Consider the following 27991-nt stretch of genomic DNA (forward strand, 5'->3'; position numbering starts at 1 on the left):
GCCCTTTGTGCTAGCTTCTGGTGATGAACACCTTCTATTTTAAGCCAGTCCAATCTCTCCACCAAATATCGCTCCAGGAATACAATCAGACATCTGAAAAATTTCGGGTGTGGTTTTGAAATGGCAATATTTTAATCCTGTCTTGGGCTAGGTTCTCTTTGTTTATCATCATGACTTTTGACCTTAGGAAATTCACCTTATCGGGCCATTCTCTGGTGGTGAGAAGCTTTGTATTTTCTTTATCTGTTGAAGTGAAAGCTGAGATTCAGCAGTGATCACTCAGCTCCCATTGCTAAAAGCAAAGAATTAGAAGTTGCAGAAGTTGAAGACTGTTGGCTGTGAGCGCTGGGAACGGAAACCCCGCAGTAAGTAGGTTGGCTGGTAGCTGTGGCCATGTCTGCATGCTGCTCAGTCACTGCTCGCTAGGAAGGACTGTGGTAGTTTAAGCAAGTGCTGGCTAGTACTAGCACTGATCGCTATCTGCAGCCTGTCTCCTGTGCTGTCAACCAAGTGATGTATTTTTAACCCTTAGAATCCAGTTTCTTTTCCTGCCAAGCACCTCTTCTGCTGTCTTTTTCTCTTTGCTTATATAGGGCTGCCTAGTGTTTAGAGAATCTCTTGCTTGGGGATTAATCTACAAGTACAGTAGCTAGTTTCATTATTTGGACACGCATCAAGGCAGCGTTGAGGTGGACGTTGTTTTTGCAAAGGGAACACAACGTCAGGGAGTTGCTTGTTGAGCTGCCCTGTCTCGAGACTGCAGCAGCAACACATTCTTCAGTTCTAGAGCAAATCCACTTTGTTACTTTTTGGTAGCAGCTTCCAAAAAACATTCTTCCTTTTGGCCTTCAGAGACTTGTTCTGGCTGCACTGCTACTGTTTTCATTAAATAATTACTTGCTAGCTAAATGAACTAATGATGTGGTGAGAGCTGAAGGCTTGTCTGTTCTTGAGGTGTTTGTTTATTGTCTTTAGTCTCCGCATATTGGATTGACCTGTGCTGCTTCTGTTCCAGCCCGAGGTAACAGGTTGGGTTACTGCTACTTAATGCGCATTCACCACTTCTTTCACACAGTAAGCTTACAGAGCTAACATCACAGATCACTGCTGCTACGTACGTCTCTCTGTTCTGTACGTTTGGCCAGAAGTCTGCAGAAGCTGCGTAGGACCCCCCTTGATCTTCTTAACTTTGAGCATTCTGTTGTCAATAGATCGTGCCTCTTGCTTAAATGTTGACCTGCAGCCAGCACCAGATTGTGTTCAGCTGTCTGTTCCTGAAAGCAGCATCTCATCTCTGTGGCATTTTGGTACTGTGCAGCTGGATTACACCAGTGTATCTGCCCAAACTAGCCCAGGATCCTGGTTCCCGTCTTGGAAAGTGAAAGATGCAAGGAATCCTTGGGAAGAGACATTTCATTAAGAATGGATATGGGGTCATGATTAAGAAGAGGGCCAGAAGAAGTCGCAGCAAGGACATCTCCCACCAAGGGATCAAGAACCAAGAGCTGAGGCACCTCTAAAACAAAGACATGGAGAAATAGATCCCTGACTGTTCTTGTTACTTGTTTTGCTTCTTTTCTGTTTGAACAGAGCCCTGATGAGACTCATGAGTCCAAGAGGAACCAGGAAAGGAAAATGGGAGTGTGCAGCTGCCTCAAGGAGGAGGCCACATGAGGACAGACAGGAGGTTTTCCAGGCTGAGAAAGAAGACATGGAGACAACTTGGTATTGCACTAGGATCTGGAAACTTCATGCATATTACAGAACAGCACTGTTGCACGTATTTGTGACCCACGACCACGTAGCTGGTGCTGACAACTTGTTCTTATCCTTCTCCTGTGATACTGCTAAAATCACCACCGGAGCTGCCCTAACTCTCAAAGCTCAATCCCCCCAGCAACATACTGACGGCTACACCTTCAGATATACTTCCTGATGCTTGTAGGAGGGAGCACTAATTTCTCTGAGATTGCCTGTTTCCAGGTACCAGCATCCAAAAGGAAAAGGATACGGCAGCAGAAGAGCAAGTTTGAGAGTTCTACCTAAAGTCTCAACACTGCAATCACTTCCACTGTGCTACCTGATGCTGCAGAAAAAAGAAGACCCTGCTGGGAGCACACAGCCACTGGCAATACTGACTGCTTAATGCAGACGGTCCCTGTGCGTGGAAGCAGATCTGAGGACTGCACACATATCGGGGCTCATCAGATCGGGACCCATTTTCTTGTGCAGTGCAAAGTAAGATCACTGAGGCCTGAGATAACCTTGCCAACCCTGGGAAGTTTCTAGATTCCGTGTCTGTGTGTTCAGTACCTCAGTACTAATGTTCACTAGCTTAAAATAGCATGTCCTTATTTAAGCTGCAGGGAAACTTGATTTTTGTTTTTGAAAATACATTCAGAAATTGATATCCTGGTATTCTACAAACTGCAAGCTGGCATCTTTGTATCATCACAGTCTTCTCTTCTGCACCAGTGTCACCTTCCATTTCAAAACCCACTCCTTGAGCTTTCTCACATCCCTACTTCTGGGCAGGTGCGGTTTGTTCAGAGTTAGCAAATCAGCCTTAATTTTGGGTCATTGGCCTGCCCAACAGGAGGTAAAAAGCACCTCCTATTTCAAGTTTATTGCAATGTTATTCTGCTAGCACTGCATTTATTATATTTCCAACTTCTGCTCTCAGGCTGGTTTTGCTGGGATGTTCCTGCTATAACAGCTGTCCCCATTTATTGTTTTCTTTTCTTTCTCATATGGTAGATATGCCTTGTGCCAAGGCTGAGTGACTCCAAACTGAGCTTTTACCTTGTGTGGAAGAGACGTGCCAGCAGATCAAAGAGTAAATACCAGTTTATATGGGTGTAGTAGCCAAAGTCTGGCTGTTGTCCTAATCGTAGTGTTCCCCTGTGCTGTTGGCTGTAGAGGTCAGGATGGTTAACCCTCACGTGTCAATGGCCAATTAAACTTGAGAAGTCATTTATCCCCTTCTCACAGGCTTTTGAGGGAGTGGTGGAAGGAGGCTACTGTTTAAATAAAGCGGTTATTCTACTTGAAGAAGTTGAATTGCAGTCTGGGGGTGCACTACGGCCACTCCCAAAGCTGCAGGCACAACAAGCTGAGGCATCACTTAACACTGTATTTTAAGACCTCATAGCCCAAGATGAGATGCACCCAAATGAAACTGGAAGGACTGGAGACTAGGGATGGAGCGAAAGGTAGGACTCATAAGAAATGCAGTAGATCTGAGGTTGCTAGCGAGTGCCACAACCATCCTTCCTCATTCACAGTAGTCTTTTCCTTCTCTCGGGAAGAAGGACCTTCTTTCCTCAACAAGTAGCTTAGACTACTGCAGGTTTGCAGGTTTTTAATGAGAACAGGCAAGAGCTTCCTCTTTTCACTCTCAGGATACCCAGTCTCTGAAACAGAATTGCAGCTGTTATTTCCAGTCCCTGTAGTTTCTCTTGAAAAAGAAGTGTCCTGTTTGCTTACAACTTAGTCCTGTATTTATCTCAAAAATGTTCTGCCAGTGTTACTCACAAAGAGGTTTTGTCATCAGCATCAGACTCCCTCGTGCTTTATTTTATGTAAGTAGCAAGATGCTTGGGACACTTGCCTAGTGCTGCCTGCTATGCTGCCCATTGGAATTCAAGAGCATCTTCTCTGTGTTATTAGTTAATGGCCACTTGCGCACAAATAATTCTCCCTCTAAGTAAATTACACCTTTGATCCCTGCAAGAGGACCAAAGAAACTGTGGTCACACTAGAAGAAGTAGAAGCCTGCTGTCTTTAGTGATATTTTGATCTCGTATTTCTTGATGCCTTCCATCTGCTGCTGCAGACAGGCCCTGATGTCCAGAGTGCCGAGGTAAGAACCGGCCCCCAAACAAAGCAACTGTGCTGTAGATCAGCATCCTGTGTTACAGCTTGATAAGAACGCATCCACCTAAGGAGCATTTGAAATGAAGGAGAGCAGTCCCGCATAGGAAGGGCTGGGAAATGAAGGAAACTGCCATTTATAGTGAATTATATGGAGCTCTGTGTTACACTGTGTGCTTGATGCTACAATGGGCAGGAAGGACATCGGTGGGACCGAAACTTCAGTTCTTGGATCCATTCAGACAATATGTTAAGCAGCCCTGTGAAATGGTGACAGCACGGTCAGAAAGCAAGGAAAACAAGTCCACTTTCAGGTTTTACTGAAGTGTATAGCAGTGCTGACTTTTATTTTTCATGAAGGCTTGTCAATCTCAGCCACTTCTGTGCACACATACCTAACTGATGAGCTCACACTGTGAGTGAAGCTCCACAACCGTGACTGAATTTTGCTTTGGGTTTTGGACTGCCCAAAGCTTGGAAACCCTGGCCCCACAGTCAGCATGGTCCTTACCTTCCTTGTGATGGATTTTTGCTGGTTTGTATCATGGATTTCCTCCTCAGGTTGTAAAAACTTTGGCGTGCTATTTGGGAGGGCCTTAAGAAGAAAAGCCAGCGAAGTGATCTGCATGCTCTGAAGGCTCAGAACTGCAGCCTGCCCTTCTGACCACGTCCAGCCCAGCCTCGGGCTTCTTCTGCACCCCTGGCAGGGCTGGCGTCAGGCTGGAATCCCCCATGGACACAAAGCAAAAAACAATGTGCAGGTGAAGCCAAATCTAAACATGATGAAGCCAAATGAGATTTCTCACCACAGACAACGACAGGGAAAGGGAGCTGCCAGCTGACGAGGGCCAAAAATAAGGATGCAGTTACCAATTATTACTGCTGTTGGAACACGAGTGCTTTTCACTGGAGAAAAAAAATTTGTGTAAGTAATCATTGGGTCTCCTTCTCTGACATAATCACTCTGGCATAATCACTCTGCTGCCTGTTAGCCACCTGCTGAAGGAAGCAGAAATTTGCATACTTTCAGTAAGTAAATATGTAATCTTTTGTCAAAGTCCAATGTAGTGCAGCCCACATGTCCTGTCCTGTACAAGGGCAGAATATACATCTGTCTCATTTCCAGTTATGATGTGCCCCCAGAGCAGTTCTGTTTGGCTTACAGCTGTGGTTTAAACGTTCAGCCTGATGGTGAGGAGAATGGTGAATGCCTGATGAACTCTCATATTCATATAAAAATATCAATTATAATGTTCTGCATCACTGTTACAGCAGTTGAAGCTTCATGCTCATTTTGGGTTTGCTTTTTTGTTGTTTTTTTTTTCATCAGGATGTCCTCATTGTCTCTTCTGCAAGAAATCTCAGCTTATGTGATATTGTTCTTTAGGTTGCTGGGCAGCTTTCAGCACCAGTTACACATGGAGGGGTCTCAGCCTTAGCTGTGCACTGTGTAAGCAGAGCTCAGGAGCATGGCTGTGCCTTGCTTCACTGCTTCCTGCTGCCTGCACAGGGATTGAGGTGTTGGGTTGCTAGCAAAGTAGTCGAGGGATGGAAAAATTACCACTCTGAGCACAAGTTACGTTATGGAAATGCACATCTTCCTAATTATTGCCAGTAGTAAGAACTGTTACTGCATTTTAATTAATTGAATTATGAATGACCTAAATTTAGAAGCAGTAAAGGTTAATTGTTCATGTCCTTATGCAAATAAAGACACTGACGAAGTGCAGTGATGTGAAAAATAAAAAGTGGAAGTGCTGAAGGAGCTGCAGTGTTTCCTGAGGACGGCTGGAAATTATTCAGCTGCCTGCAGAATGGATCTGAAGGCATACACTAGGAGCACGTTGGTGGCTAGGTTTTGAAGCTGGTGAGAGCAGTCTTGGCATAACAGAGCTGTGCTTTCTGTCTGTGAGATTCCTAGCAGCAGAATGATCCCAGCACCTGCCCCGCAGCTGGGCATCCTGCTGCCGCACGGTGTGCTTGGGCAGCACGGCTGGAGCCCCACGGCTGGGCCCCTCTGAGCCAACCTACAGGACGGCTCGTGCAGGCTGAGGAGCACGGTGGCAGCCCGAGGCCTGCAGCCCTGCCGTGCCCCGAGCCTGGCACGCTGTGCTGCTGGCCTGCCAGGAGCCGTGGGGCTGCTGCAAAAGCTCCTCGAGAGCTGTCAAGTCGGGGCTGTGCGATGCATCAGGGCAGCTGTCTGGAATGTAGGGCATTGGGACAGCAGCGCGAGGCTGGGCGAGCAACAACGCTTCAGGTTTGGAAATAGTGACAGGTCCTCGGGCAGGCTGGTGCCGGGCCAGGAGGAGGAGCCGGGCAGAGCTTCGAGCGGCAGGAGCGAGTGGCAGCGGGCGAGGGGCTGCGGGCAGGGCGAGGGGCGGCCGGCTGCCTGGGGCTGCGGAGAACAGGTAACGGAGCGTCTGTCTGCTAATTGTACCGCTTTAGCCTTAGGAATGCTACTGTAGGTTGTTTGTTTGTTTGTCTCTGCCAATCAGTAATTACTTTAAAAAAATGTGATTTTCCCACCAAAAAGAAAACGGACAATTCTCATTATGCGTTTTTCGGTTTCTGTGATTCCTGTCCCAGGGAAAGATGTAGCCAGAGGAACTCATATTCTTGTCAGTGGGCTTCAGTGGTAGAGGAAAGATGGATGTTAGGTTTGTTATAGGAAAAAATACATAAATAGCATGAACATAAGCCTCTAAAGAAATGAGACGTATTTGCCTTTTTATTGCTTCCTGTCTACCGTAACAACTTGTTCCTCATTTAATTTCTCCTCCCCTTTTAAAAACACCAAATAACATCTCCTACATACAAGTGTTAAATCCAGAAGGCTCAGAAGGCATTCATACCACATGTGGTAGTTTACACCTTCCACTCTTTCCTCAAGATTCAGCTGTTGGCCCTGCAACGTGACAGTGTTTATTATTGGCAGTTCCCACCTGACCGATCTGAGTTTTATGGTCATTTCTGTCTAATGATCCTGCTCACAAATAGGTGGGTAGGGAAGGCTTGGGATCAAAGCATAAGCCACAGATTTCACAACATTTTCTTGGCAAAACAAGGTGTTGATTTAGCTGCTGGCTGGAATCTGCAGACCTTCATTAAGGTGTTCTCCTTATGATGACTCTGATAGCATCTTCCCTCCTGTCTCCATGGGAAGCCCTCAGCCCAGCAGCACGGCCTCGGCTGGCACAGCGCTGTGAGCAGGTGGGAGCCATGGCGGAGCGGCACATGGCCGTCTCCTTTAGGGGTATCTCAGGCCCAGCAGCAGCCCTATTTTCAGCCTCAGAACAGGTGCCCAGAGCCTTGTTTACAAAGGACGGGCAAGCGGGCGTTGATCCTGGGGGATTTCACGTGCTGTTCTGAAGCAGCTGCATCCATACGACAGTTGTTTCCACATCCCCCTGTCCATCCCAGCAGGGCAGCCGCTGCCTTCAGACCGGGCACGTGGGCCTCAAAAATCATGTTTGCTTGAGGCCTGCCTTACCTTCTGCTTCACTGACAGACAAAGCTCTTTGCAGTTACTTGGGCTGAAGAAGGGATTTATTTAACTTGTGAAGTGCCTGAAGCACTCAGAGATGAAATGGTGCCCTGCCTATTAACTGGTCCTGGTACTGGCAAATGGTTTAAAATAGAGTGGCTAAGTGTGGCTGGAGGGCAAAGCTGGAGCTCTGCTGTCTGGTGTCTGCAGCAGCATGGCACGAGGGAAGGCGTGTGGTGCAGAAATGAGTGCACAAGAACAGCTGGCCGTGGAGGGGGTGCGATGGCTGCGGTCGGGCCGTGGCGGTCCAGCAGGCACTGCAGCACTGCCATGTGAGCTCGGGCTCTGTGCTGCAGGTATGGCCCCGTGCCTGTGCTTGGTTGGTGGTTATAGGTGCTATCTGTCTGCCTGTTCTGCAACAACAGCCCCTCAGGTCTTGCCCTGTGCGGCTAAAAAGAGCTCAGACAACGCCGTTTCTTTGCTTCTCCCTAAAGGGAAGCTCCAGACAAACCCCAGCAAGTCCCTGTCTTGCCGGGTTAGGCATTGTTTTCATGCTCTCTTGGTGCTGTAATGGCTGTAAAAAGGAAATAGTTCAGTGTTTATAGCAGCAGTGATGCAATGCTTGTTCTTTTCAGCTTTGGGATTCCACTCCCATAGCCTTCTCCCAGGCCTGGGAGATGGGAGATACTGGGTGGAAAAAGCAGACACCTGCTTTCTGCATGGGAAGACTGTTCCCATGGGCCTTGTTTTGAGGCTCTTAGGAGTGAGTGGCTGCTGGGAGGAGAGGTAAAGCAGGGCTGGCGTGGGCCAGGAGCCTCCAGCTTTCCTGTCTGCCTTCACTCCTCATTCCCATAGAACCCCAGCCTGCACGTGGGCTCTCTGATGTCACAGCCTTCCTCAGGCTGCCGTTGTCAACAGCTGTCCCTCACAGCCAATAATAACCAAAAGAAAACATGGATTTTCTTTGGTCTTTGTGTTCCGTGTGCATTAATCACCTGAGAGCTGTCTGGGCTTTGCTTAATTTTCTGAATACCTGGTAGGGAGCAAAGGCACTCGCACAGCAGCGGAAAATTCTCAGGGCCATGCCGGCACATGGCTTCTTAAAATAGTGAACGCCTTCAGCGGGAGGAATGCGCTGACCCGTTTAGGTGGCATTGCTGAGCTGTGTGTGAGAGCGCCTGGCGATGCTGGGACTCAGACTCAGCACCACCAGAAAAACACAGGGATGCTGCTGGGCGTGCGCTTCTAATTTTAGCTGAGAGCCTTCCTAAGGCTGGCTGGAGACAGCAACATCCCTGACCTCTTCTGAAAATACTGAAATGCCGAACAATCGATTTACACCGCTAAGAAAGTATTAACAGAGCTTTACAGAAATGAGCCATCTTTAATAATTGGCTTCAATCTCCCCACAGCACGCTGCTGTGCCTGGAGCAGCAGAGGTCCAGCCCTGTGGGTGACCCACACAGCACAGCCTCCTGCCCTCCATCTCTGCTGGTGCCGGCCCTCGGGGCTGGAAGCGCTCGGCTGCATTATGAGCGAGTTATGAAGCCGCCGATTGCCCAACCGAGTTTTTAATTATTATTTTCATTTTAAGCGCTCCATTTGCCCTTTTCACACTCAGTACCCTTGCCACGTGCAGTTTAGTCGTAGTTCCTTGGGCCATCCCAGGGCACCTGTTCCTCCCTGCCCACCATTGCCCCTTAATCTCTCCTGTTTCTGAGCTGAGCCGGGCAGGGCCGGCCCAGTCCCAGCGGTCGGAAGGGCACGCCAGGCAGGAGGGTCTATTTTAAGCAAAACATTTGCTTCAGGCCACGTGTTTTTTGGAGCCACATTGTTCCTTAGGCCATATGCTTTTAAGATCTGATGTTGCCTTTGTAATAGGAACTTTAGCTTGTTCCTATTTCTACTTTGGTTACGGTGGTGCACCTGGACGGGGAAGTGGGGGGGGGGTGGCAGCCTCCGCCCGATTCTGTTTTGCTGCTCATGCGGCCACAGCGTCCCGGCGGCAGGCAGCACTGCTGGATGGGAGCAGTGGGGAGCCTTCGAGGAAGAGCGACCGGCCGCATCGCTCCTGGCGTCGCACAGGGCCTCGCTCGGTGCCCGATAACGAGCTTAACTTAGCCCCGCACGTCCCTGGCCTCGCCTCACCGCCGGGCGCCGCGGCTTCGCGAGAGTTCTTTCGCCGAAGGGCGGAGCAGAAATAGCGCACATCCCGCAAACAGCCGGGCCGCGGGGCGAGGAGCCAGGCGGCTCAGCGGCGCTGCGGGGCACAGCGCGCCTCCGTGCGGGGAGCGGCCGCTCCGAGGGCCGCGCAGCGAGCGCCGCGCAGGACTACAGCTCCCAGCGCCGCCGTCACGTGCCGCGGGTCACGTGCCCGCCCGGCCCCTTTGTTTTGAGCGGCGCTGGCAGCGTCCGGCAGCACCCGAGAGCTCCGCGCCGAGCCGGGCAGCGGACGGTGGCGCCGCGGTGCGCGGAGATCCCGGCCCGGCCTCTGCTCGGCTGCGGGTGGCACCGAAACCCGGAGGGTGAGAACAGTGCAGAGCGGCGGGAGGGCGAACGGCGGGCGGGACCGCGGGGCGGCGGGGAAGCGCGCGGTGGAGCTCTGCCGCCGGGTCCCGCCGGGAGCTTCGTGCCTCCGCTACGCCTGCGGGCGGCGGGGCCGGCCGGCCTCTCGCAGCGGTCCGGGGTCGACCGCCGTTTCGTAACCCCGCGTCTCCCCGCTCCCCTCCGCTCCCCCGGGCGGCGGCGCGTTGGAGCCCGGCGGCGCGGATTGGGCTGCGGGCGGGGGGGCGGAGCCGTGCGGCGCGGGGTGAAGGTGAGCTGGAGGGCGCGCGTGCGCGCGGCGACCTCGGGACGGGGTGGCGGCGGCGCGCTTGCGCGTAGGGTCGCGCGAGGGTCCGGGGGGCGGCTAAGGGGCGGCTGAGGGGCGCACGGCCGGGCCCTGCGGCGCTCCGGGCACCGCAGTTACGGCCCCGCGCGGGGACAAAGGGCGGCGGCTCGGCCGTGTAAACAGGAAGGTGGCGGCATGCGCCGAGAGCGGCCCGCGCTTCCGGGCCCGTTCGTGCCCGCGCTCCCCGCGCGCTCCCCGGCTGCGGGCGCCGTGGGCCCGCACTGGCGCCGCTACGCACGGTCCGTGCGCGGCCGGCCGCGCTGACCGGGCTGACCTCCCCCGCGCAGGGCGCGCCCGAACGCCGCGCACGTGCTGAAGGGTTTTGTTTGTTTTTATTTCTGCCTCTCGGTTTGGGGTATTTCGGGCCTCAATTAATCGTGAGTCTCACGTCCAAATCAGTTCCTGTTTTTGCCGGGCGATTTTTGAGGGCTCTCCGGCTCGCTATGTGTCACAGTCTTGTTTGTTGCCGAATCTTGGTGTTGCTGACGTTTGTAACAAAACACTTCTGCAGTGCCGCTAACCGTACCTCATCAGTCAGCTTTGGATTCTTATTGCTAAGGTATTGCTGTTTATCGGGAGGCTTCGCTTCCATCATTCTGACACTCCTATTAAGCCAACGGCAAACGCTCCCTTAAAACAAAAAGCTTTATTTTGCTGTGTCTTGAAGAAGGAAGAAGAGACGCTGTGTTTGGTATTGGTGGAAGGAAAGCTTGTGCCTCTTCCTCCACCCTGCACTCTGGGTTAGGCGGCCTGCCATTCCTGGGGCTGTGCCGGCCTTGCCTGTGCAGGCGGCTGTGTCCCAGCCATGCCGAGGGACCGGCATGGAGGTGATGGGCGTGGGGTGGGAGCTGCCTCCTGTGCAGCAGCACTCGGCCTCAGCAGCTCCCAGGACTGCACCCTGTGGGAGCATGGTGGTGCTGCTGCTGGGAGCCTCGCTGCTAGCTGGCTGCACGGAGCTGCTGCTGCTCTCCGTCCCTTCTGCGCATGGAGCCGCTTAGTTCTGTGAGAAAAGGAAACACTGCCAGCAAGCTGGTAGTTGACAGAGCTGGGGGTGAAAAGGGGCATAATGGTTCAAGGGAGCTGATGCACTGGAACGGGTTGCCCAAGGAAGTTGTGGGTGCCCCATCTCTGGAGGCATTCAAGGCCAGGCTCTGGGCAGCCTGGTCTGCTGGTTGGTGACCCTGCACGTAGTTGGAACTACGTGGTCACTGTGGTCCTTTTCAACCCAGGCTATTCTGTGATAATGCAGCAGGGGAAGGAGGAGTTGAGTGCAGTGTGAAGCTGTTTGTACAGGAACCTCACTGATGCAAGGTGTCATGGCAGAGGTTCTACGGACCTGGTGGCTTTTGGATTAGGGCTTCAGCTAGGGGATGTTTTTGAGGAACCTCTGGTGCAGCTGAGCCTCCAGGCAGTGAGGAGGCAGAGGAACTGCCTGTTGGTGAGCCAGCTGAACTTGGAGGTGTGTGTGGGAGCATCCGTGTCGGAGGCAATGTGTTTGAATACATAGTCTCTGTGGCTTGTTTAAGCTCCTTCTTTGCTGCCATTTACTCAGGCAAGCAGTCTGGTGCATTTTGTCCATTTAAGACATACAGAGCAAGGAGTGCAAGAAAAGCATACGTGTGTCTGATGGAGCTCCAATATGACAGTGTTGCGGAGTCATAGAATGGCTTAGGTTGGAAGGGACATTAAAGATCACGTAGTTTAAACCCCCCTGCCATGGGCAGGAACACTTCCCACCAGCTCAGGCTGCCTAGGGCATCCTCTGACCGGCCCCGAGCACCTCCGGGGATGGGACACACACAAAACTTCTTTGCACAGCAATGCCAGCACATCAGTGCCCTCTGGGTTAGGATGAAATTCTTAACATCTAACCTAAATTTCCCTTTTTTTTTTTTTTTTTTTTTTTCAAAGCCATTTGTCCTTGTCCTGTCACTATTGGGCTGTGTAAGAAGTCGGTCCCCTTTCTGCTCATAAGCTCCCTACAAGTACTGGTGGTGGTCTTACGTAAATATGTGCTTCAGCAAATGTACAGAAGTGACTGGACTGAAATTAAATCTTATAATGAAAGCAGTAATTTCTTCATTGGAGTTTAATTATTTTTTTTTTCTTCACTGTGTCTTGTTTGTGACATTACAATATTTAGCCTCTGGAGTAGGTTTTGCTCTGTGGATTTTTTTTTTTTAGTCTCCCATTTCTTTAAACCGTTGGGACACTAAAAAAAAAAATACACAAATTGTTTGGTGACCAATAATTTGGTGCTATTCCTAGTTTCAAGTATAGAGAAGGCAGTGCTTCCTCCAGTGAGCTGTCTTAGCCCAAAGGCCTTATTTTCATTTGTTGGTGATTGCATCATGCAGTATCTTTGTAAGTCTTTAACTCCTCACAGAAGAAAAAGCCCAGCTCTTGTTTAACAGTCATAGTTTCCTTCCCCCTCTCGAAGTCTGCTGGTGTCCCAGTTCTAACTAAAGACCTGCTTTGTTGTGGAGACTCTCCATTAACTTGAACGAAACAGCAGTCTAAAGCTGTGCCACCAGAATCGATCTTTTAGGGTTTATATTTAGATTTTCTTTGTTATGTTTCCCTTTTCTACTGCAATTGCTTCACTTCTGCCCAGGTTCCCGTGCTGAGTAGTATGGAATTGACTGCAGACAAAGCTGGGTGCTGGCAGCACAGCCGTGGAGGTGGTGATGGCTGTTGTTGTTCTTGGTTTTTATGTGGGCTGCGTCATTCCGGGCAGAATGGTTGGGAAATAAATTCCTCGGACAGAATATCTGTTACAGATCAGGCTGCCTTAATGATGCCTCGTTAGCTGGTTGCCTCAGAGAGATTTTGCTAGATGTGCCCATTGCAGCAGTGTTTTTCAGACAGTGCAGTGACAACTGAGCCCATTTTAATTTGGATTGAATGAACTGTTCTGTAGGATAAAGGAGTACACCGACAATCTGCCCTGTAAATGTGTGTGAAGGCGTTCATATGGAAGGTTTAGAACACCCTTTTTCAGTGAGTAGATAGACGTATCTCACACCTCCCTGGTCCTTGCAGAGGTGGTGCCTTTTAAAGGTGCTGTGTTTATTTAAGGTAGGAAAGAATGGCTGGTTGTGCTCTGTAGTAAGCAGCGGTGCGGGCAGATTTGGATGGGGTAATTGCAGCTCTGAACATGCAAGCGTGTCAGGAAATCTAAGCTGTGTTAGGAACTGATGTTTACTGACTCTACATTGAGAACAAGGGAAACCAAAGCACCTCCTCAAGTATTTGCAGGGAAAAAAAATAATTCAGGGCACGTTCTCCTAGACACGCACATAGGAAGTACCTGCATGTGGGATGGTGTCCGTGTGAGAGCCGTGGGCTGCTCTGCCCAGCCCTCTGCTGGCGTGGAGTTCTACTGGACAGCCATCCAGTTCAGTTCCAAGTCCAGGAGTGCTGGTGAGCCGTATTGCTGCCAGACCCACTGACCACATCGCCTCTAATATCCAGGATCTGCACACTGTTGTGTTTTCTTCACCTGAAAATTTTAGTTTTGGTGTTTACTAGCATTTGATTATTTTTGCTACTCCAGCACTTTAATAATCTGTACTGGGAGGGTTGCTGTGCACTGTGTATTTAAAACCGAAAAGAAGGCGGTGTTTTTGCTAGTAATTGTAGTTCTTTGGAGAACAGAAAATTTCTTTCCTCAGTAAAATTCCCTTGATTTTTAGGTTCAGTAGCTTTACACAAATGTCATTCTCTATTCTGTTTTGCAGTTCTGTTTTAACAGCCTACATTCATTATTAATTCCAGCTTAGGTGATTAGTGAACTAGTTTCTGGATATGGGGAGTGGAAAAGTGAAAACAGTGGTCAAAGCTGTTCATTGAGATAACTGATGGCCGTTAACCACTGGCTGTGTAAGTGTTATGGTATTTGTGATAACAGGTAAAGGAGTGATTTATCTCAACTCTTTTACATATTTACATATTGCAAGTTTCTTTTTTTTTTTTTTTTTTTTTTTCCCCCAACCTTTTGGTTAGCTTGATTACAGCGTTACATGAAGGCTCCAAAAGCCAGAAGAGCCCAAGCTCTGGAGCTTTGTGCAGGAGAGCCCTTGGTTTGTGTCAGTAAAGCAATCTGCTGAAGCTGAGCTCCCATTTCACTTACGTTGAGCTCTAATCCTATGCTAGCGATGCTGGGGTGTTCAGAATTTGTCAGGCCTGACACCTGTTCTATGTATAGTGTACACATAGTACACGGAGAACGCTTTGTGTGTAACGTGAACAGGTGGCGCTGCCTTGCACTGCGCAAGGTCACTTGCTGTGATCTGCTGGGTCAGCCCTGGTAAAGGTGGAAAGCTGCACTGACTGTGTGCCCCCGTGGGCATCTTGGCTGTTTGTGGTGATGAAGCGAAGCAGGTATCAGACTGACTGCTGAAGTGTTTTTGATTTTTCAGACCGTAGCATCTGCGGAGAAGAAACTCGGCCAACTTTTCTCAATGACTCTATAGCCAACTGATGTAACAATGGTACTAATATTGGGACGCAGACTGAATAGAGAGGATAGTGGGATACGAGATTCCCCTGCAACCAAGCGGAAAGTTTTTGAAATGGACCCAAAGTCGTTGTCAGGCCCTGAGTTTTTTGACTTCTCCTCGGGATCGTCGCACGCTGAAAGCATTCTGCAGATCTTCAATGAGTTCCGAGACAGCCGGCTGTTCACGGATGTCATTATCTGTGTGGAGGGCCGGGAGTTTCCCTGCCACCGCGCGGTGCTCTCAGCCTGCAGCAGCTACTTCAGAGCCATGTTTTGCAACGACCACCGGGAAAGCAGGGAGATGCTGGTGGAGATCAACGGCATTCTAGCTGAAGCTATGGACTGCTTCTTGCAGTATGTGTACACTGGCAAGGTGAAAATCACTACGGAGAACGTGCAGTATCTCTTTGAAACATCGAGCCTCTTTCAGATCAGCGTTCTGCGCGATGCCTGTGCCAAGTTCCTGGAAGAACAGCTGGACCCTTGCAATTGCCTGGGCATCCAGCGCTTCGCAGACACGCACTCGCTCAAGACACTGTTCACCAAGTGCCGGAATTTTGCACTGCAGACGTTTGAGGACGTGTCCCAGCACGAAGAGTTCCTCGAGCTGGGCAAAGATGAGCTTATTGATTACATCTGCAGCGATGAACTGGTGATCACCAAGGAAGAGATGGTGTTCGAGGCCGTCATGCGCTGGGTGTACCGGGCGGTCGAGCTGCGGAGGCCGGTGTTACACGAGCTGCTGACGCACGTCAGGCTCCCGCTGTTACACCCCAACTACTTCGTTCAGACCGTGGAAGTGGACCAGCTGATACAGAATTCCCCAGAGTGCTACCAGCTGCTGCACGAGGCCAGGAGGTACCATATCCTTGGCAATGAGATGATGTCTCCCAGGACTCGGCCACGCAGGTGAGGGAGTAGTTTATTTTATATGATTTGATACACTCTCCTAGAAAAGATTTACTTGCATTTGATCTTGGTCTGCATTCTGGAGCACTGCATTTATACCTGTGTGCTTCCCCACATGTGCCTAGAAAATAGAAATAAGGCAATATTTTACAGATAAATGAAGGTATTCTATGTTGCAAGTGAAATATTTTTGTCTTATTTCATGCAGTGGCAGCATCTTGAAATCAACTTGCTATGTTGCGGCAAGTAAGCAATTCCATTTTCTGACATCCTTTCCTTTTTTTTACAGTAGTCACATAAGTGTGCATTGTGGTGCAGACAATATGGATGGGGATACATATGCAGAAGATTTGCTTGTTACATTGTAAAATGCTTTAAAAAATTGCAGTAGACAACAGAGCAACAGATTGTTAACTATAAAGACATGATATCTTTCCTTTTTAAAAAATTATGAAACAGTTCCTGAAATATTTCATGCTTATTCCATGACGTTTTAATAATCCAGAATTACTGCTACTTAATGGTGTGTTACAGAAATACAAACGGTGACTGAATTTGCGAGGGGAACGCAATTAATGGCTGCTGGTGTTATGACCTTTCCCCCAGCCCAAGCATTTTCCCAGTAAAAGCCGTACCTCTACACGTAGTTGGCACGATGGTTTGTCATCACCTCCAGCTGATTTAAATTGCAGTCTTAAATCAGGTGCTGTGAGAAGGTGATGCTCTCTATGAGCCCCTTGCAGCCCCGCTGTCGGCTTTTTAAAGCTGTGCAGCGCCATGGAGGGCCTGGAGCTCTTGGTTCACTGAAGATCAGGAGCTGGGAATGCTGGTTTATGAGGAGTTCCCTGAGTCGGTCTGAGGGAGCTGTGGCAGTGTCTGTAGCATTCCAGTTTGTAAATGCCATACTTTGCCTAATGCAGGTGATTTCAGGCTGCCTCGTGTTTCTTCCTGCTAGGCCTAATAAGCAGCAGCATGAATCTGAGTAGGCAGGAGTGAGAGAAGTCATTAAGAGAGAAAAAGCTGGCTGGCCTCCCAGCAGGAATTATTTCCCCTTTTCTAGATTACATTTGTGGAATAGTTCTTTGTCATTTGTTTCTGCCTGTTTGTTTGCCAATTTGTTTCGGTTGCCTATAGCAAAAAGAGGTGATGTTTTAAAACAGTTACCAGGTCTCCCCTTACCCTTGTTTTCATCCCAGCTTTTCTGGGCATTTCTTGGAGATTTGGGGAGTGGATGACACTGGAGAAATCTTTTCTTTCTTGGACTTCTTCCAATTCCTTTTTTAATATAAACTCTTTCTAAAAGGAAATAGGCAGTAGCATCAGAATCTCCCAAGCAAGCATTTTGCCTGAAACTTATGGAAACAGCATACGATTCCTTGTATGGACATGTATGCAGTTGAAGTGTGGTCTGCTCATTTAAAAAAAAAAAAAAAAAACACACAAAAAAAAACAGTGTAGATTTTTTTTTTCACAGTTTTTTTTTTTTTTTTTTCTTTTAATCTTTCTTTTTTTGGAGGTCAGTGAGGAGGTACCTGAGGCACACAGTGCAAAACATGGGGTGAGCAGCTCAATTCAGTGCTGTGTGCCTCTAGATGCTGCTGACAGACGCGGGAGGTCTCGCTGGGGGTCCTGTGCAGTTGTGCACCTGCAGTGACATAGTGACATGTTAAGGCTGGATTTCTCTTGTCCCCTGCTGGCTGTGTGCACAGCAGGTCTGTGAGCACTGCTCAAGCAGTGAGCAATAGCAAATTTCCAAGTGCAAAACAAAACTAAAAACAAAAAAAGCTACCGACTGGACTCTTGCTGTTCTGTGGTTCAAATTATCTTCAGATTTTCTTGTTCCCATGAATTCATTTATCGCTCAGTTCCTCTGAAGCTGTCTGATTCCTGAATGTTCTCTTTAACTGGTAAGAAGTTGCTCCAGTTACAAACCTTTTGACGCATCTTTTTTGGCTACTTACAGAAATGTGTTCAAAGAAGGTGGGTGGCTCAAAAGAGGTGACTTTTGATTTCACTTGACATTTCTGTCTTCCCATTCACTACACAAGTCAGTACCCAGGAGGAGCTATACTTACAGGAGACATGCAGTCTCCCACACACCTAAGGTGTTTTTGAATGGAATCTCTTTGAGTTACTGGAGGTTCTTTAGTGCAGCTGACAGTGGTGGTGCTTGGCACTGTCCCCGAGGCCAAAGGGCTGCGTGCAGCTTGGGACCCCTTGGAAAGCTGCTTTAGGAGTGCTCTGGATAATGTGATGCTGTCAGCTGTTTCCATTCCCCTTTGTCCATTCTCTCACCTCCTCACAACTGGAGGGTCTCCCCTGGAACTTCCAGCTCACCTCTGTTCTTCTGCTCATGCTGTTTCCTTTGAGGGCTGTCAGGAGGACCCCCTGTACCCCTGCTTCACATTCTATCTGGGAGCTGCAGCAGCTTCTAACCTCCATTCACAGATATCGTTAGTTCATTTAGAACTAACTAACTTTAAAACCTCTACAGTGCAAGACTTGTTCAAGGAAAATGGCACAGAGTAAATATTTCTTAATTGAAGAAAGTGTATGGCTACGTAGGTGCTAAAGCTACGTAGGATATTTCTTTTTCTTTGGATTTAAAACGTTGTACTAAATAATATCCCCTTTGAGGAGCACAGCTCTCATAACTAGCCCTCTTCAATCCAAGATTTTTTGTTCAGCTGATTTGAAAGTAAATGTTGACACTTCAGTACAGTAAGCTTTCCAGTAAATAGAGGGCTTGGTTCTAATCTAAAAAGTAATCTGCAGACAAACACGTTTTCAGCGTGCAGTTAGTAGATACCTAGGCTTGCCTCTGGGCAAGTTGTGAGATTAATAACTTGCTCTTAAGAAAACTTTCATTTCCGTGGGTACTGCCTTAGAGCTACATAAGGTTTTCCTCTCCTACCTTTCGAGAGATTCCTTTCAGAGCTGTTTCTCTTTAAAATGAATACTTCAAATAAATACACAGAAACCAAGAATCAACATCACTTCAAAGCTGAGCAGCAGAAAAGTGTTCTCCTGTCTAGTTCAGGTGTGTAAAGTGCCTCCACAGATGCAATTCTTCACTGTGTAATCTTTCTTACAGTGCCTTTTCAGTACCTTTGCCTTTGTGTAAGATAGAAGGGTGTATTTTATGTATGGTGACAAGGAGGTAGATGAGCTAAATGGTTTTGTTTGTGATGCTTCAAAGCAGGGAAATTGTCATCAGGATTTATAAGCTAATATACGTATGCATGACTTCAAATATTAGGAAATCTGGGTGCAGCCCATACAAGTTTTAGCTCAAATGCAGTCATAAAGCAGGGTGGCTTTTTCTGTTTTCAGACAGAGGGATACTCAGCAGTGTTGTGGATGGGATCTCTCTACTCATGAGGATCAAAGTTAAAGCACAAAGCAACAATGAGGCTTACTAAAAGTAAATCTTACATTATTTTACTTGATTATTACACAGCAGACCTTGAAATAACTGTACTGGTGCAAAATTCTTTTTAAAACTCTGAAGAGAAAGGATTTTGAGGAACGTTCCTAATTATACACTGGAGAGAAGGGATGGAATTCATTCCTAACTCGATTTGCTTGTAGAAGATGGTTGATTCTCTGCATTCAAACGTGGATTAAAATGTAGTGGATTTTTCTACTACTGTGAACACAGAGTACATATAATGCAGAAGCATCAGGTCAGAAGGAGAATGAGGGTGGAACAGAATGGAAGCTTTGCAGACTATCTCATGCTTACTTTCAGAGTTCTTGATTTCTTTTTTGTCTTGAATTTTCTGACCTTTTTTTTCCAAACAGGTTTTGAAGGCGTTGTTATTTGGCCTCCATGTACAGATAAGTACCTCTTACATCTGAGTTCTGTTTTCCCTTTTTTAGGTCAACTGGTTATTCTGAGGTGATAGTTGTTGTTGGAGGCTGTGAAAGAGTTGGAGGGTTTAACTTGCCGTACACCGAGTGCTACGATCCTGTCACAGGAGAATGGAAATCACTGGCCAAACTTCCAGAGTTTACCAAATCTGAGTATGCAGTGTGCGCTCTGCGGAATGATATCCTTGTTTCAGGTGAATAATCCTTGCAATTCCTTCCAATTTGAGCGTCTGAGTTGGTGATCCACTTTTGGTGCATGGATCAAAGAGGGGGAAGCGGCTCATGTTAGCAATGTTCCCCAAGGCACAGCAGCAGCTAAGATTCCCGTTTTGAGTGTCTTGTCCAGGTAGTTACACTCGAGGAAGTCTGAAAAGCATGGGCAAAAGCCATTCAGGTGCATTCTGATCTGACGTGATAATCTGATGTGATAGCAGCATCTTGCTGAGAGAGGTTTACAGAAGTAGAACAACTTATCTATGTTTTCATGTTTTGAAATCCTCTGAAACTGACTTCAAGTAAGTATGAAGAATATAATTCCACTGCCCCCTGTAGAGGGGCATGACGGGAGCTGACATTTCTCATTCTGGCATTAATTTATTCAGACTGGCGTATCTTTGTTTTTAAAGGTGGAAGAATCAATAGTCGGGATGTCTGGATTTATAACTCTCAGCTTAACATTTGGATCAGAGTTGCCTCCTTAAATAAAGGCAGATGGCGTCATAAAATGGCTGTTCTTCTTGGTAAAGTAAGAGAAGTACATTTATAATTCCTTCAGCTGGGGTGTTTCATATGTGTAAGAAAGTAGTGGAGAAGACGTACATGCACGTTTAGTATTACCTTGTTGCATGTCCCATTAAATTGTATTTCATACGTTCAAATAAGGTAGTAATTAAAAGAATTGTGCTCTTGATTGGTCATTCACTGTCCATGGAACTGAAAATCCTCAAAGTTTTTTTTGTGAGCTGTCATCAGAATATCTTAGCTCCAAGTTTTGGGGATTTTTTTGCAGGCAAAGATATATCAGAATTGACCCACTTTAAAAAGTGCTCTGGAAATCAAAATGATTTATGCTGTTTTTAAGAAAAAGCAGTACTGCTTTGTCTTCTCTCCGTTCTTTTATTTAGTGTTTTATAGTGAAATTAACCTGCTGTGTTACTGTAAGGAAATGAAGATTTATTTGTGCCTTAATGTGAAACTAGTAGTTGGGATCAGCTGACTCCATTAATGGAAGTTTTAGGGAAGGGCTGTGTGGGGTCCGTTGCAGTAAGTTTTAGAGATGCAGCAAGCAGAGGAAGGGGGGCGGGCACAATTAATGCTGAGATCTGCTTCTTAATTATGAGAGATGCCACAGGAAATGGAGAGGAAGGACTTTTGTAAGCAAGTAGAAAAAAGTAAAACAGAAGAGCAGAGGTGTGTTCAGGTGCACTTCTGCAGTAGCTTCTGCTGAATGTGGCCTTTCACGTGTGAAATGCTGAGAAGTGCCTGCTTTTGTAAGTGCCATTCAAATAGTGGAGTTCTGTTTCTGTTTTATTATAGTGTCTGTTTGCATGGTCTTTCTATGTGTGACTAAATGGAAACTCTGCTGGAACTATTATTTTAGGCCACATTCTTCCATGTAATATATGTATATTTTTTTATGGAAGCATCCCTTCAAGCGAAAACCTAAAAATAAAAAATAAAAAAAAAATCAGCATTTCTGCAGCGTTTCTTTCATAATTGAGTTCAATAATGACTCTAAAAAGGAAACGATGGCCGTTTTCACCATTTTGCCTAGGTCTACGTCGTTGGAGGGTACGATGGGCAGAACCGCCTCAGCAGCGTGGAGTGCTACGATTCGTTTTCCAATCGATGGACAGAGGTGGCTCCCCTCAAGGAAGCTGTGAGCTCTCCTGCAGTCACCAGCTGTGTCGGCAAACTGTTTGTGATCGGTGGTGGTCCTGACGACAACACGTGTTCTGACAAGGTCGCTTAAGTGCTCGCGTCTCTTCTATGCACAGTAAAGAGAAATGCTGGTTTGAAAAGGATCTGTTTTAATTGGCCTTGGGTGGAACATGGAATTGGAAAATTACGAAAATACGTAGCAGGAAACAGGAGCTTATTAGCATGCTGTTACTTTGGTTTCTGTCGCGGACACGAAATGTGCTGTGCGAGGCTTAAACCAAACTGTCTGGACAAAGGTGTTGAATACAGACTGCAAAAAACGCCTGTATTTATACGGACTTCATTTTCTTGGTGAGGCACTGCCCACCAGGCATTGCTTCCTTCTTGTCCGCCTTACAAACTGTGGGTGTGCCATGCTCTCATCTTGGGCGGGCTTTTAATCTCAAATGCATGTGTTTGTTTTCAGGTTCAGTCTTATGATCCTGACACGAATTCTTGGCTGCTCCGTGCGACTATCCCTATTGCAAAAAGATGCATTACGGCTGTGTCTTTAAACAATCTGATCTATGTTGCTGGTGGGCTCACCAAGGCAATATACTGCTATGATCCAGTTGAGGACTACTGGATGCACGTACAGAACACGTTCAGCAGACAGGTAATTAAACACGGCGAGGCCTGTAAATGTCTGAAAGGTATTGATTTACATTAATATCTTGGGAGGAAATTAATAGAAGCTGATTTAAATCTCTTAAAATTGCGTCTCTTGATTCCATTCTTGCTTTACTTCTTCATCTGTATAGTAGATGAGAAGAGACTAAACTAATAGGTTTTAAGCTGAGAGCCACTGTTAGGCAGCCCAGTCTTCGAGAGAAGTTACTGTTGAACAAGAGAGTAACAGTAGACTGGATAACATTTCAAGTGTCTAGAAATAGGTCTCTGTCAAGCCCTGTTATATATTTTATATATAAATTGAAGACAGTAATTTTCTTATAATTGATTCTAGACATCTATCAATATTTTTTATTGCACATCCTCATCTGAGAGTTGTACTTTTTCCAGTCTTTCCCTATTTTCTTACTACTTTCTGTTCTGGTCCCTATTTTACTTTCTTTGTTGCAAGTAAGACATAATGTTGCCATTTCTCTGTTTTCTTAGTCATGACCTGTTTTTTTTTCCTTCTCCCTTGTTTACTCCTCCAAAGTGCTTCTACTTGTTCCTTTTTTTTTCCTGCCTGCTGCAGTCCTTCTGAAATCCTCTGCTTCCTCTTGCCTTACCTTACCTCAGATATGTAAATGGTCATCTCTGAGCACAATATTCAGCTGTGCTCCACTGTATCCTTTGTGCAAGCTATGCAAAGTAAAGGCTTGGACCTGAAAAAGCCCTCTCAGTAGGAGTGTTCACTGCTTTCTGCACGCCCTGTGCTTTCTGCATTGGCCCTTTGAGAAGGGAATGGTATAGACCAGCCTGTTTACAAACAGTAGTCACAGTGCTGCCCTTTCACTGGGGTGGACGTGCGTGAATTGAAATTTCTCTTTTTCAAATAATCACGTATTCCTTTGTGTATTTTGGAACAGGAGAATTGTGGCATGTCTGTGTGTAATGGAAAAATCTATATCCTTGGTGGAAGACGGGAAAACGGTGAAGCCACAGACACTATTCTTTGCTATGATCCTGCAACGGGCATTATCACAGGAGTAGCAGCCATGCCCAGGCCAGTATCGTATCACGGCTGTGTGACCATTCATAGGTATAATGAAAAGGGCTTTAAACTGTAATTTTTTCTTCTTGGAGAAGAAGAAAAGGAGAAGATGATGGCATGAACGAATCCAGTAGTCTGCTGCAAGACTGATTTATAAATCCAAAAGTGGGAAAATGCCCTTTCCCTACCTAAGTGTCATAAAAAATTGTATCCTGTGCCTTTTTGGGGAGAGAGGAAAAAAAAAAAAAGCAAGGAGGGTTATTTTAAGTTAAACTGGTCTCTTGTCTACAGATCTATCTAGTAATCAGACTGTGCTGTGCTAGTGATCAGATGGTTGTCCTATGTGTGTTTAGTAATTAAATCTCGGAAGCTTTGTAGGGAAAGTGCCTTCACAAGCACTTGTGCCTGTGTCCTAAGTAGGGATACCTACAAGGTGTTTCAGATTCTGCTAATTGGAAAAGTACATAGGCAAGTAAATCTCAAAGAATTATCCAGGATAATTACTTTCAGTCAAGAAAAACAAACAAACAAAAAAAACCAGCTCGTATGATTACAATTCATATGCAGTGCATTCTTACAAGCAGATTACATGGCTTAACCAAATAGATTTTATTTCAGATCATGCATGGTTTGAGAGTTAAAGGAAAAGTGAAAACATATTAAAAAAAAAAAAAAAAAAAAAAAAAAAAAAAAAAAGACTATTTAAGCTCCATAGGACAAGTATCAGATAAACGTTTTTCTCTGAAGAAGAACAGCAACATCTTGGTTGTTTAGTGAGCCACTGCAACATGCTGCAGCGAGGACTGTGTACCTTAATGCCATGGACCTCATTCGTAGTGTTGTTAAATGCCTACCAGAAGTGCACGGCTACGTAACATGGAAAACTAGTGACTAGTGGGGTGTAGGTTTGCTGTGTGAAACAAATGTGGAATCCTGGTTTTTAAATTCCCAAGTAGTATAGATGAAGCCTGAAAGTTGCTGGGTTCGCTCCCTGCTCGCTGTGCAGCGCCTCTAAGCTACTGAAGGGATAAAGAAGAACGAACTCCGGATTCTGCTGCTGTTCATAACGGCGCCATGAATGACCTAGCAGCAGGTGGGCACTCAGTCTGTATCCTACAGCAAACAGACGGGTCTTCAAGATCTGTCGTCTGAAGAGATGATTCAGTTACCCACCAAGTATTGGTGTTCAGACAATCACTTCAGCGCAACTCAACCAGTGCAAAAGCTGCTTGGCCACAGATGAGGAGTTCTGCAGGTCCTGCATGTCACTAGAAAAATGGCCGTGCAGCTGTCCGTGTAGCCATGAGAGGGTAACTCCCGCATCACATGTCCTGGCTCATTCTGTAGCCAGCAAAGCACGTGTATTTCAACCCAGATTTCCTTAGCAAAGGTATTTCTTTTAAGTCCTCTTTATATTTCTGCACTTGGTCTCTTTATTCCCATTGTGCAGCTGTACAGCTGAGGCACAAGTTCACGAAAACTGAAATAGCACTTGAGAGCCGGAAAATGAGCAGGATTTTCTATCTTCTGATTTCCTATTAGTCACCAGAAAACTCGGGAACTCCCTTTCAAAGAAACTCTGACAGCAGCCAGTAGGGAGGTTGGTCAGTGCCAGGGCAGAGAAAAGCATACGGTTTGTGCAAGGTGAGCTGGCTTCAGCATTCTGGTGTCCATGCTTACTCAGGAGGGTAAAACAAGCACCATCTCTGGAACGCCGCTTGCTCTGCTGGACTTTCTTCACCATCTTTGTTTCTTTATGAGATGGAAATTCTGACCCTCAGTGAAGCTGTGCCAAATTGGGAGTCATCGTTTTCAGTGCCACGCGGTTGTGACTTTTAAAGAGCACTGGGAGCTGCACTTTGTGATGCATTAACTTGCAACCTCAGGAAAGGACACATTTCAGTTTCTGGCTGAATACCAAACACTGCTTTGTATATGTAAAGAATATTGATAAAATACGAAATTCTGCACATCAATGATGTAATTAGGAAATGAGCCCCGTGTACATTCACATTGCCCTAAATAGGAAGCCATTTGGGAACCTAAGACAGAACTTGGATATAAATGGAACTCTTTTCTAAGTTACCTGTGTGTCTGCTCGCCGAGTGTTGTTCAAAAACGTTATTTTAGTACCTGTGAATAAGGTCCACTGATAGCAATGGTAATTGCCCAGTAACTGATACGATATACTAACACTGTATATAACTCGTGCCATCATTGTAAATGACAATGTAAAAAATGATAGGAGCACTTCATTAGAGATGCAGTTTGAAAAATATTCTTCCTTCCTCTGACTTCCTTCATGTTTATATTCAGATTTGTGATGTTGATTGTCATGCTAAACTGTTTTTAAGCGTTCCTGATTCAGTGTCATTTATGTATAGGCATCCTTTAGTCTGTTTACAATACTGCACTACCCTGTAAATAGTGAAATACTGCTTTTTATGGTTTTGAAAATTCAGTTTAGAGTTGCATTGTATTTTATTAACAAATTATGTACCGTTACCTATTATTTTTGAAATTGCAAGTGTTGAATGAACTTGTAAATGCAGAAATGTAGATGTAGAAAAAAACTTCTAGTTGCAGTTCTTGGGAACCTGTATGCAGAGCCAGGTAGGTGTGGAGCATTGCTAGAATGGTAGTTATTCATATTGTTATTTCCTTAGAACAAGCAGACACTTTCTTCTTGCTTTTTGAGTCTGATTTGCACTTAAGAACTGCTCTCATAGAACTGTATTTGTAGATGTGGTAGAAGAGAACGATTGAACCATGTTTGCAGAAGGATACGTTATTTAGGAGGCTGCCTTCCTGAGGCACCTGTTCTCTGATGTGCTTCACCTGGGTGTAGATGGAGTCAAAGCTTAAACCTCTCTGCACTCTGGCTGACTGCAATTTGTTGTTGAGCCAGTTGATTTTTTTTTGTTTGTTTGTTTTTCCTCCATCAGCCAGGGGAGAAAGTTTTGAATGTCTTCCACCATAATCAGAAGATTTGCATCATAAATGGTTGTAGGCTTAGCATCTCCAAAGCAAAGCAGTGCTGTCAGCCCAACTCTGTGCAGGCACAGGGATCACATCTCCCCAAAGTGCAAATATTAAGAGCTGTCTAATATCTCCCTCTGTTAAACTATTAATTATCCGTTATGTATTCCACTCTTAAAAAAGAAATTAAATATTTTCCTTCTGTGTTTTGATTTCCACTACATCCTGCTCCAAAGTTCATGAGATACGTCCTTCCTTTCTTAGCAGTGTGATGTAAACTCAGAAGAAAGTGAATGTTTTGTCATCCTGGCTTTGGGCAGGTTCTGTGTGGAAAACGTGGGTGCAGCTGGTGCCTTCCTGTTTGTAGCTGTAGCCCGTGTGCCCTGTTCCTCAGCTGCCAAGCATACAGCATGGCCTGGTAGTCAGTCAGTTTGGCTGTAGGCTCCCTTGTTGCTTGTGCCTATATAGGCATCATTTGTGGATTCTCTCCTTTTTGTACCATTAGACAGCTCATTTCCCAGTGTGGGCCTGGTACCTTTTGTGAATTAAGCTCTGTGCGTTCTTTATAGCACCATAAGTCCTGAGTTGTACTGATTCATTTTTTTAATTGGCACCAGTGCAGCTCTCATGAAAGACTGCTTATTTCCACTGTGAAGCACAGATATGTTTAATGTGAATGATGCTGATATGGACCCCTTTGATAATTGACTCAAGCTTTTTAAACAGAATTTGTAACCCTGCAGTGTCTGAGAGGCCGATGGTACAGGAACAGGAGGTGCTCACTTGGACAGAGAAGTGGGGCAGGACCGTGCTGGCTGCTCCAGCTTCTCAAGTAGTTGAGATATCCTGTGGTAGCCCCTACAGTTGCAGTCCCCAGTTTCCTTCTGCAAGCACCTTCCAAGCTCTGCTAGGAGCTCTCCCTCATGGGTAGATGAAGCTGTGAGCTCAGCCCCACAAGAGAGACCAGGTTGAAGCTTATGGGCTGAGGGACAGCAGAAGGAAGGGCAGGGCTGTGCCTTACGCTGGCCTTGCTGAATGTAGGCTGTTCTGCACGGCTGCGGTCTGCAATTCCTGAAACTCGGTAAAAATGTTTTGTGCTTGTCGACTTCCTTAACTTGGAAGGGTGCATGCTTGAGTGAGGTCTGCTAGGGGCAGCGCTCAGGAAAGGCAAAGGTTTGTTCTTCTGACCTTTTTATGCCAGCACTGAAGATGGCAGAAGCCACTTTGAAAGCATTTAGGGCTCAATCACAGTGAGGTGACGTGAATGTCTTTATCTGAATGTGGGCCCGCAGTCAAGAAAGAGCAAATAAAGCAGTCGGTGAACACGTGCTCTGTACGTGCTGCTGGCTGTCCCCACGTGCACGGCCCCAAACAGCAACAGGTCTTTTTTCTGCTCAGGTGTCTGTGCGCGCCCACCTGTGTGTGAGCAGCCTGAGGGTTTGACCGTGACACTGTTAAGAGTGATGCGGTACTGTACTGTAATTATGGCTTCCTTCGTACTGAGTTCCAAAGAAAGTGTTAATTTTGAAAATCTCCGTGCCTTGAATTCATGTCTGTTTGTCTGTCATGGGGAAGAGTTCGGATTGCCCCTCCTGGCCTCGGTCGGGGCCAGCTGCTGCTGTTCTTCGGAGAGAGAGAAACGCCGCCGCCGCCGCCGGCAAGAAGCGCAGCACGGCCTGCGTTTGGAGCGCGGACAGAAGATGCTTCCGCAGCACGGCGGCGCTGTGCCGGGCGGAACCGCGGGACGGCGGCGTTTGTTGCTCTGCCGTCCGCTTCAGCGCAGGGCAGCTCGGGTCAGCCGTCAGCGCGCGGGGCTGTCCCGGTTGTGCTGACAGCGGGAAGGCGGTCTGTAACGTAGCACCACTGCAATAACATTTACCGATTGCATTTAAGCGTATTTCT

At 46.8% G+C, this 27991-nt stretch overlaps 1 protein-coding gene across 2 annotated transcripts; it reads left to right on the plus strand.

Moving 5' to 3' along the window:
• The first annotated feature begins 9797 nt into the window (after positions 1-9797).
• KLHL24 (kelch like family member 24) lies at positions 9798-27986 on the plus strand. Of its 2 annotated transcripts, none has more exons than XM_042820838.1 (7): positions 9798-9882; positions 14669-15657; positions 19540-19724; positions 20157-20275; positions 21305-21493; positions 21878-22066; positions 22986-27986. In XM_042820838.1, exons 2-7 carry the CDS (start codon positions 14738-14740, stop codon positions 23184-23186), a joined length of 1803 nt encoding a protein of 600 aa, XP_042676772.1. In that variant the 5' UTR covers positions 9798-9882; positions 14669-14737; the 3' UTR covers positions 23187-27986. The 2 variants fall into 2 exon arrangements, with proteins under 2 accessions (XP_042676772.1, XP_042676773.1); XM_042820839.1 differs by lacking the exon at positions 9798-9882 and adding an exon at positions 10545-10806.
• Positions 27987-27991: the final 5 nt, after the last annotated feature.

Source organism: Centrocercus urophasianus, unplaced genomic scaffold, assembly GCF_019232065.1.
Source record: "Centrocercus urophasianus isolate 14NV4802_14NV808 unplaced genomic scaffold, USGS_Curo_1.0 seq_19, whole genome shotgun sequence".
NCBI lineage: Eukaryota > Metazoa > Chordata > Aves > Galliformes > Phasianidae > Centrocercus > Centrocercus urophasianus.

Bases quoted from the DNA above. Each gene is read 5' to 3' on its own strand.
- KLHL24 (XM_042820838.1), top strand. From the start codon at position 14,738: ATGGTACTAATATTGGGACGCAGACTGAATAGAGAGGATAGTGGGATA. The intron at 19,725-20,156 runs GTGAATAATCCT...TTGTTTTTAAAG, and splicing joins GAATGATATCCTTGTTTCAG to GTGGAAGAATCAATAGTCGG. The intron at 20,276-21,304 runs GTAAGAGAAGTA...CATTTTGCCTAG, and splicing joins TGGCTGTTCTTCTTGGTAAA to GTCTACGTCGTTGGAGGGTA.